Below are 10930 nucleotides of genomic sequence, written 5' to 3'. Positions count from 1 at the left end.
CGCGCTCCCTCAAGGGCTGCGCAAGATAGCGCCAACGTTTCCTTTCTAGCTCCCAACGAACCACTTCTCTCTCTAGCAAAGACGGGCTGCGTGACGTCATGCTTTTATTCTTCCCTACTTCCATGAGGACAGCGCCGGCGCCACATTCCCGACTACATTTCTTCATCCGTGCGAGAACACAATTATGGAATAATTCCACAATGGTTCCTGACAAAATAGCTTTTCTTCCTCCTCCGCGACAATGAGTCAATAAAATCTGAACGTGTTGCACAACATAAATCGATCGGAGTGCGTTATTTATTCTCAAACAAGATTTAAAACTTGGCGTGAAAAACCGCACTCCTCAACGTTTACCAGACGTGAGATTATCCAACGCTTTTCTCAAACGATTTCTAAATTGCGAATTTAGAGCGAGCTTCCCGCACACAGCACCGCAATCCTCAAAGACGTCACTGGCATCGCCCCCCGCGTCCGCTGTATGTGCGGCTGCGTCATCGCTTCCATGCACACGCCATCACAGCCACTGTTTACAACACCCTCTGCAACAGGTAACCACTGCTTCCATTAGGGGCATCGCACGTTAGTACATTGATAAACGCGCTTATCCCTTTCCCGCATGCGCAGACGGTACCTGGCTAGGGCGACGAAGAACTGTAACACAAGGGTTAACGTAATGCGACATCCACGTGGGTAAATCGTTCTAACTTTAGTAGCCACAGCCATCCAACCAGGGCCGCGACACGTTGCAACGCTTCTAGTCCTTTTTCTCGGAACGTTGGCACCGACAATTAAACCATTAAAGGGAAATAACAGGTGCTATGAAGCAGGAATAGCCGACGGCGCTCCCAATGCGCTCGCCGAGACGTGCTCCGGAACCTTTTTCCCATTAAATCTTTCGGTCCCAGCACCGGCAGTCAAGTGCAAATTGCTAGCACACTGGAGACAGGCTTCTGGACCAGGCACACATTACATGGGACTGCACCTCGGCTGCACTGTCATCGCCGATAAACAAGAGGTCATGAGGCCACCCTACCTTCGGCCCTGGTAGCTTGGACGCCGGCATCTTGCTACTCTCGCTGAAGCACAGAATACTAGCACACGCTGAAGGGCAGTTCGCGAGGCACTGCTGCGATTCAAACGCAGCACTTTGCTGGTAGCTTGCTCATTAACTCTGGTGGAACCATTTGCACGATGGTTTACTATTTTTAAAATGAACGATTAAATATATCCTACACCGTAATGTTTCATGTCAGTTTTGGGGCAGCAGCTTGACAGCATTCCCTTAATTTTGACCCTCTCATGTGAATGTAATGAGAAACTTGTGTTGCAAAGCAATCAGGACAATCGCCATTTCGCAACGCGCGGCGGTCAGGGAGGCTCCCTTCAACGATTTCCGCTTACCATCCTTCAGTCTCCAAGTTTTTGTCTGTCCGAATATCGGTGAGCAACATGTACCGGAATGAGATACGACACTAGGTCTAAAAACAATAAATTGAGCGCAACTAGTTATCACAAGACTTCTGCAAGCTGCACAATGCAGCGGAGCCTTATTTAAAAAACAAAAGAATTAATCCCCGCTGCACCGTTAGTTTGTACAGTATAAGGTCTAATGAAACGCAGTAACACTGATCTGTGCGGCCGCGGATGCCCGCGACACATCCGCGATAAAGAAATCCCTAAATAGAGGCCCCGAGAAACGGCTTTCTAGACGTCGTTGGTCCACTAGCACATAGGTAAACAAGAAGAAGTGCGCTGTAAGATAAGAAAAATTCCGATTGGTGAAGTGAGACAAAAACCCAGCAGAGCTGCGCAAATAGAGTACGCGAACAAGCACACCGTCACGAACGCCAGGACCGTAGGACACGCAGTGGCATGGCAGTGGACGATTCCTGTACCAAGTCCGTAGGCTTGCGATTGGATCCTTCACATTGGTTGAAAGCTTGGGCTTATGTCACAGCGTAAATTTGGGTAATTTTCCTATCAGTTCAGTGCACGCAAAGCAGCGTAAGCTTAAAAACTTTAGAATGTTTCTAGAGACGCGATTGTTCTCCGATTGCAGCAGCACGAAAACGAAGAGTTCGCACGCACAAGTGTTATTCCGCGTTCTTCTATCGCGTTGCGCATTTTGCACTGTGTTTTACGTTCTGTATATCTGAAAAATGCGCATTTTATTAGCCTGTTAGCTGATTGTGTCTTTCTAAAAAAAAAAAGCAGCACGGAATCCATCATCTGTAAGATCACACTTTAGATCTACTTTCTCTCGCGGAGCGGACCGCCGCGAGTCACTCGTGCGTGAGAAGAAAATGGACAGACGTGGACATGTCTCGTAGTGAAGTAAATAATCGCGCATTCTCTTTCTCCTAAGGACAACGTGCCCGGAAAATGACGAACCCTGACGGTGAATTCGTTCCTCCACCGGAGGCACCGGTGTTTGAGCCGACGCCCGAAGAGTTTAAGGACCCCATGGCATACATAGCGAAAATTCGACCCATCGCGGAACAGACTGGGATTTGCAAAATCAGGCCACCCCCGGTTAGTACTCGAACATTACTATGTTTCCACACTTTCGTCTGACGACCCATAGTTCTGGCAACACATTTTGTTCTGTCTTGCCAAACAGACCCGTTTGCGACGCCTGTAAATATGAACTCTATGCCATTGAGACGCATTATCAAATACGAACATGGCGTCTTTTGTTTTCATGCTGGGATTTAAATCCCCGAAGGCGTGTTGCCCACGGTGACACGGGTAGAGCTGAGAGACGCTGTGCGGCTCAGCCAGGCTTCTGTATTTAATGCAGGCTCATTGGCGTTTGTTGAACGAAAAGAAATCTTGTGCGCGAAAGCGGGCCGAGGAAGTAAACCTTTCCTTTCATGCACGCTACCAGGTGTGCACATTAGCCGACAGGGGGTACATTTCCTATATGGGTGTGTGGCTCAGGACGTGCGGTATTCTAGGCTCTCATTTTGTATTGCCTGACACCTATTCGAAGGAATGACCAGGTCTCCCTGTCGACCTTCCGCTGTGAGAAGCAAGCGTCGCAAGCAGAAAAAAAGTGTTCATTTTGCTAGCTGAAGCTAAAGCTGGTTCCACAACTTCGGCACTGCGGGCAGTTGTTATTTGCTCGAATTAGACGTGGTAGCTCAGTTTTCAGTAAACACAACTCCCTCGGGTCAAGAATAGTTGCAGCTTTCGCTTCCAGCCTAGTATGACCACGGATTGCATTTTTTTTTTTCTTCAACATGTCGGACTTGTAAAATGGCGTCAGTGTACTGCGTCGGCTAGCTGGGATGCCTCCTCTCTCATTTCTCATTGGTCGAGGACGCCCGTCGGAGTGGGGCACTTCGGGGGGCAGACCGTAGATCATCGCTTTCTGTTTGCGTTTGGTATCGGATCATAATCGCTTCTTGACGCCACTCGAAAGCGTTCTGTTGCGCGTTCCCAGTCGAACGATTCGCGCAAAGCCCCCCATTCCATATTTTAATGTCGCCCCTGCCACTACCTCGCAAAGACCAGTGCGTGACGTCCGCGCACTGGAGAAGAAAAAAGAACAACAATGAAAACAAACGAACATAAAATACACGCATAAACGCATACGCTGCCGAAGGTTAAGCGCCAGTCTGCGTTGTTAAATTTGCAGCTGTTTAAATTGTTGGTAGTGTCATTAACTACATTACCAAAACGAATAATAGGTGCCACATTTCATCACCCTGTAACCTGGTATAAAATTATATTGGGGAGGGTTCTTATAGGAAATAACATGATTTGCGCTTGAAAGATAGGAAAAGTGACACACCGTGGAACTTAGTGCACAAATGTTGAATAGCATTTCAATGCATCTTGCAATAACCCTGCTGTCCACTGAAGCTTGCTTCTGAACACCTGCTTCCTCTAGGACTGGCAGCCACCATTTGCAGTGGATGTGGAGAACTTCAAGTTCACCCCAAGGGTGCAGCGTCTAAATGAACTAGAAGTGAGTGTTCGTGGCAGATTCAGCAATATTCCGCACAAATAACTAGAAGTCTATGTCTCAGATTAATTTCCTTTGCCTGGACCTGGATATGTATTGCCATCTAACATTTACATGCTTCTCTTATTTCATTTGGAGTCTTGTATACGTGCTGTTTTTGTATTGTGCTCGCTCAATTGTTTGCATTCTCGCCAAAGTATTTGCTGTCAGGAGTTGCATTTGCAGTATCCAGCGTACCTATGTTAGGTACTGCATGTGTATTTGCATGTGCTGAAACAACACCTCAATAGCAGAATCATTTATGCAAACATAGTTAAAGCATGTATTTATGTTCTGGTGTTTGCTGTCAGCATCAATATGTTTTCTAGTAGACTCGAGTCTTTAATTAAGTTTTGGCAGCACTGATTTACTTAACAAATATAAGTTGCTTGCTATTTTCCTGGTTTACCTGCTTGAGAAATTGGTCAATTTTGATCGCACATCTCAAGCTCCCTTACAGAATTCAGTTATAGATGCTACATTTGCATGTCCAATAAAACTTCTGAAAAAATCGCAATTCCTTACCTTGCTCTGAAGCTGCATGCTTGTGGTGTTGCTAACCGTACAAGCAATTTGTCAATAGATACTGGTATGACTCGTATTGTTTACCTTTCAGTATAACTCCTACCAATTACATTTCTGTATAACTCCCATTGTTTATCTGAAACATAGGTTCTCAGTGTACAGAACTGGTGCCTGAAGAGAATATCTGACTTAAGCTATTCAAAAAGCAGTGTCATGCATTAATGCTTACGTAACAGGCCTCAGTGAATCTCTTGTACATTGCTATTTCATAAGTCGTACCTTTTGTTTCATTTGTTCAATGCCTTTTTAACATTTTCCAGGCAACTACGAGAATAAAGCTCAACTTTCTAGACCAAATAGCGAAATTTTGGGATCTGCAGGTAAGAAACATTGCTCTTATTATAGTTTACCCTATCTGTTTTACAAATTGTAGAGCATTTTTAGGCACTCACAACTTTTCCTTGTCCCAAGTGCTTTGCCTTTCTCACCACTTCTCTTTAGCATGTTTTTATTAAGTGAGCGAGAACGCAAAAATACTGGAACAGTTATGGTAGTTGCTGCTACACTGTACGCTTTCTTCTGCATATAGCAATGCTATGCTGTGAGGACATTCCTGAACTTTCATTCTCCTTACTGCAGGGGTCAAGACTGAAGATACCCAACATAGAAAAGAAGGCCCTTGACCTCTATAACCTTTATAGAGTGAGTAATCACTCCTTATGTCTTTCTACTTTTTTTGCAATCTTATATGTTTCCTATGCATGGTTGGAAGCCTGCAAATAAGCTCTACTTGAGGTCTGTATTTTGTAGTGACCATTTCACCATGTTTTTTTTTCTCTGTAATAAATGTTGGGTGGTAGTCTATGAGCCAATGACACAAGGCAAAAACGAATGGAACACCAATAATTTGACAATAATGTCCCTATCCTCTACATTGTGTCGTGTCTTTTTTCCTTGGTGTATAATAGGTTTAGCTGTTTTTGTACCAAGAAACCCTCGTCTCAACAACAGTTCTTGTGAGTGTAAATGTCAATTTGACTGGAGTATTTAGGTGAATGCAGGTTTTCTGGATAGCCACTGAGCCCTAATGCAAACATAGCTCATTATTGCAAAATCTCGATGCGCTAGACATAGTTTTTTGTTAACAGGAGCTAGTCATATAGCTTCAGTTTAATGTATGTATACCATTCCTGTAAAGGAGAAAAAAAATGCATTGCAATATGAAAACAGAAATGAGTGTCACCGCTTGTGGCATTTGTAGCTTACTCCCTACATACATGGACCAGCACCTGTATAATAGGCAATGTCGCTTGTGAAATTGTTGTTTGGTTGTGATAAGAAACAAAGCTTTGCACATTGGTGTGTGCATGTATGTGTGTGTTTGAATGGCATGCCTTCATAATTTGGTGTACAATCTGAAATGACCGTTACTACTAGTTGCTGGGCTAGTTATACTTCTTGCAGTGGAAAAGACTTGAAAACATGTAATGAAATTTTTTTCCTGCGCAGTCATTTTCTTACTTATGCTAGTTATACTTCTTGCAGTGAAAAAGACTTAAAAACATGTAATGAAATGTTTTTCGTGTGCAGTCATTTTCTTACTTGTTTTCTTGTCTTTTCCACAGCCTTAAATCAGTGATTTCAGCAAAAGGATTACTCCCGTAGGGAGTTAAGGGCTTGAAGCTGTGATCAAATTATTCTCAAGTGCTCCTTAATTTTTTAAAAAACTGCAATAGTGGCAAGCTGACATGGGTGTTAACATAACTGCCCGACTCTCCCCCTTAATGAGCTAAACTACTACAGCTACACCACCACCACCTTCACTACTGCTACTGTTCTATTGCTAGCACCGCTACTATTACTAAATCAAGTGGTGGAGCCACCTTAAAGGCCTGAGGGTGTGGTTGCAGTTAATGACTCAGCGCTTACTATTCACCGAGTTGGTGCTTCATCTGCTTGTGAATCTGTCATGCTCATGTTACTCACTTGGCAACATTCTGGCAGTTTGAAAGTTTTAGTACATGATGCCTTTGTTTACGCTGTTGTGTATTGAAAGTTACACCATCACTTTCTTGCACCATTTAGGGCCATTATATGTCTTGTCTTGAATGTGTTGTCGCTTTTCTCAACGTGTGCTTGAACTAGAAACAATTTGTGAACTGATGCACCTGTACCTGAAATGATAATTTCCATGAACAGAGCTAAAAGTGCTGGTCTGTTGCATCACATGCAGGCCTTCTATATTGTGGAAACCCATCTGTAAAGCTATGGGCATGAATAGTGGAACTTAAATAGAGGCTAAAATTGAGCAAACTGAAGTATGAGAGAGTCGGGTAGTTTTTTGTCAAAAGGGGAAATGAGGTACCTTGTAACAGCTTTCTTTGTTGTGGGTTGTTGGATAATTTGAAGATAATCTTGCTCATACATGAAATAAATGGAGAGGGATGGGGGGAGGATGAGACATGAAGCCTTTGGCAAAGCATTAGAGCCACTCTGTACATGTGACTTTGTCACCAAGCCTTGCCATGGAGCACTTGTAACGCGCTCAGAGCTCCTGAGCCCAGGAGAGTAGGGAATAGTGTCCCTGTTAATATATTGTTCCTTTGAAGCAGTGAATGTTCTGTATCCCCTTAAATTGCCCATCCCCAATTCACTGGTATTACTGGTTATGTGATCACTGATGTCAACTTTTGACAAAGGCTGTTTCCTCCCTATTTCTTCTCCTTTAACCTTTTGCACACATGTGTGCGTGCATGCATTTGTGCAAAGCACTGGATATTGGTTTCTTTATGCAAAGAAATGCTGTTTATCTTGCAAATGGGGCCGGCACCTCTTTGAGAAAATTTTCAGACTTTTTTTTTTTTCTGTACGACCTCCATTTTCCTTGCACCTCGAACTTTTCATGTTATTAATCCAAAATATGAATCTGGACTTCTTTTACAAAGAATGGAACTGAAAAAAAAAAATTGAAACCAATGAAATATGGGAAGACTGAATTTTTTTATTTACTTTACCATGACAAAGTTGGTCTTAATAAAACACTGTATGTTAAACCAGCCTCTGAATGTCTTATGTGTCCACATAATTCTTAATTATTGTGACTTTCATAAATTTAGATAGCACTTATATTTTCATAAATGCATCTTTTCTCAGAATGATACTAGACAGTTAGGATTTCTATATCTGCCGAGGAATCGGTTGTAACCAGTTTGTTATTGTGTTAGTTTATCAATTGTGTAACGATACATATGATTGTAAATAATGCATTGTTACGTTCTGTTAGGTTCACTATGCCATTGTGGTGTATGTTTCACTGAAGTTTTTATCAATGAACTTTGTGTGCGCCCCCTCCAGGTTGAGGCCTGATACTCATAATATAACAAAATTTAAATAAATAATGATGATTCACTTGCATTCAAGAAAACTTCAGTTTTCTTTCTATTCATGTCTCAATTTCAAAGGCTGCTGGCCTTGCTTTGTAGCAGAGTGCCCTAGCACTGTCAGTCAGCTTTTTTTTGCCATTTAGCTGGCTGAAGCTTATTCTTCCAGGGAGCAAAGCTAACCAGCTGGGATCTTTGGGATCCAAAGGGTGCATGTTTCATGCAAAATGTTTTAACACATAAGACAGAAAGGACAGAACAGTCTTAAACCAGGGATTTACTTTGAGGGAAAAAAACAAAGTATATGTGCATAACAACCGATAAAGAGACTGTGTAGATGCTTCACACATGCGCTGGTGAGATTATGCTGCAGAAATTCTAGTTTTTTCTGACAAGCACACAGATTGCAATAACTTCCTTGGGTCAGGTGGCAGCATGCTTGGGGTGTGTTCATCCTGACAATTTCTTTGGAGCATTCTCCTGTGCTCACCCTTGCTTCAATTTGCTCACATATGCAGTTTGTCCACGATGAAGGCGGCATGGAGCAGGTGTGCCGAGAACGAAAGTGGACCAAGGTTGCATCACGCATGGGCTATGCACCCATGCGCACTTTGGGCTCGCTACTACGGCAACATTATGAGCGCATCCTCTACCCATATGACGTCTTCCAGAGTGGGGCCAACCTTGGCGACGTTGTGAGTCCCTTCAGCTTGGCACTCGTCGGTTTAAAATATACTCCCTTCGGTTCAAAGTATGAGTGACCTCAGATTTGTTTTTAATTATCAGAAATTGAATGAAATACAGTTTGAAGCAGCTTTATCAGTTACTATAGCATGTTTTAAACAGTTGTATTTCAACCAGTTCATGATTGTGCAGACTGCAGTGTACTCTAAAATTTTGTTAACCCACCAAATTGTGCTGCTAAGTATTGAGGTCACAGTTTTAATTGCCGGCTGTGGCGGCTGCGTTCTGGTTGAACTGGAATGAAACAATGCTCTACCATGCTCTACCAGTATCATGTTTTAAGCTCACATTAGTGAACACCAGGTGGTCAAAATTAACATGGAGTCCTCTACTAGATACCCCTCATAGCCCCCTAGGTAGTCTTGCGACATTAAACTCCATAACCGATTTTTTTTTTTTTAATAAGAAAGGCCTCAATATTCTTGACAAGCTGCTACTTTGATGTTTAAATGAAAAAGATAAAATCGCTGATCACCTCGCCTCTTGCTTAATGGCTTCATAAGCAGTTGAACTTTTGCCCACATTTTTTCCAGTTTACATGGTACTGAATAAAAGAAACATTACCAGATTTAGTTGGCGAAGTGTGTCTCGTAGTATAAAGTTTGACTTGCCTGGCTGTGTGTGATGGGGATCTTAATTATGGAATGCAGAACTTGAGTGAGGACTCTGAAGACTGTGACAAGAAAGATCGGGACTATGTGCCCCATGGCATACCGTCGCGGCAAGCCATCAAGCCTCCCCATGACCGATCGGCCCGTCGTTCCAAGCGCCATGGCAAGGAACCGCCAGAGTGTGTGGACATTGTCGCAGTGAGTTGCAATGACCAGCTCATTGTCACCAAATGAATGGACTCCATTGTGTGTTTTACCCTTGCCCTTTACTGGAACATGGTCTCTGGTATTTTTACAATGCCTGCCCAGTCCTACTTAAACTGAGGGAGTTCACTTAAAGGCACCATTATCCGAGGTGCTGGTTCATATTTGTGGAGCGTGAACCCATTGCTGGCAACCTCTTTTCATAACCCCAGTTATTGAAAGCAGAAGCTACGTTATCGCTTGCTTCCTTGCTAAATGGACTTCACAAAAGGTATTGACGTAACAACGGTAATGGTAAAAGAGCTATGAGCTTTCTGACGAATATGTTCAATGCAAAGGGTGGCTTTTTCCCCTTGTTTCCTCATTGCGAAAGCTTATGTGAAGGCTTTGCTACAAGTTCCTCCACGCCACATGCACAACATAAGTTATGCTTGCATTTGATTGTCTCTTTTTCTTTGTTTGCCCATGAGAAAGTAGTGCATATTATTTGTATGTTACTGTTATGCTGTTTTTTTTATTGTGCCTCTCGCTTGTCCCTTATTTCTCCATTATGCTGTACATAATTTTTCGTTACTAATGCGTTGGTGTCACGTTAAGGGGTCATTCATCTTGTCAAGCTACTGAATACATCAGCTTTTAGTAGATGTTCCTTCCTTTCTAGTAAAAGAAAAAATACAGAAAATTGAAATTTCGCTACACGTAAGTTGTGAGCAGCATGCATAGAGTTGTTGGTCAGTGCACTAGCAACACCAGGCATAAAACGTTGAGAATGTTGTGTTGCCTGCAGTGCTTCCGTACATTTCGACGCAACTGGGCAGGCTTTGTAAAAACATGAAAGGCTGTGGTCTTCGTCCGATTAAGGGTGGCGGGGTCTTGCAGACAGTGTGTGTATACACAGGTGCGAATGCTTAGGTGGGCATACTACTCATTCAACGCCCTCTCTCTCACTGTAGTGATCTCAAAAAGGTGATAAAGTACAAAGCTTGAGAGTGTAGTATATGTCGTTGATAATTACTTATAACATGCCTGTCAAAAGGAACTTGTTTGGAGCAACAGTGTGCTTGTATGGGCATAGCAGGCATTCCTTTTATGCGAAGCATATTACGAGAGCTCAACCCAGCTCCTCAGGCGCGGCGGTGTCGCCTTGAATACCATGTGACACCGTGACGTCACGACAGAGGAAAAGTGGCTTTGGCTCAACTCTTGCAAGATGGGCTGGGTGGGAATCGAACCAGGGTCTCCGGAGTGTGAGACGGAGACGCTACCACTGAGCCACGAGTACGATGCTTCAAAGCGGTACAAAAGCGCCTCTAGTGAATGCGGTGTTGCCTTAGAAACGAGGTGTTTCTAAGGCTCAGGCGTGCGTCGCTTGCTCAGGCGCACATTTCGTTGCCGCGCCGAACGCTGCGTTGCTCGACGCTCACCGCGTCCAATGCGGAGCGTCTAAGGCGAAGCAG

General features: G+C 43.5%; 1 protein-coding gene across 1 annotated transcript in view; it reads left to right on the top strand.

Annotated features, from left to right (window-relative positions):
* Positions 1-419: 419 nt before the first annotated feature.
* Positions 420-10930, top strand: part of LOC135915277 (lysine-specific demethylase 5A-like) — a 72426-nt gene continuing 61915 nt past the window's right edge. The window contains exons 1-7 of the mRNA XM_065448299.1: positions 420-548; positions 2366-2532; positions 3896-3973; positions 4855-4914; positions 5174-5236; positions 8433-8609; positions 9309-9467. Of these exons, the coding sequence (XP_065304371.1) occupies positions 479-548; positions 2366-2532; positions 3896-3973; positions 4855-4914; positions 5174-5236; positions 8433-8609; positions 9309-9467 (774 nt within the window). The 5' untranslated portion in view covers positions 420-478. The remainder of the gene's footprint in view (positions 549-2365; positions 2533-3895; positions 3974-4854; positions 4915-5173; positions 5237-8432; positions 8610-9308; positions 9468-10930) is intronic.

Source organism: Dermacentor albipictus, chromosome 5, assembly GCF_038994185.2.
Source record: "Dermacentor albipictus isolate Rhodes 1998 colony chromosome 5, USDA_Dalb.pri_finalv2, whole genome shotgun sequence".
Classification (NCBI taxonomy): domain Eukaryota; kingdom Metazoa; phylum Arthropoda; class Arachnida; order Ixodida; family Ixodidae; genus Dermacentor; species Dermacentor albipictus.
The sequence above is the reverse complement of the archived record's forward strand: the minus strand, read 5'-3'. Positions and strand labels throughout refer to the sequence as shown.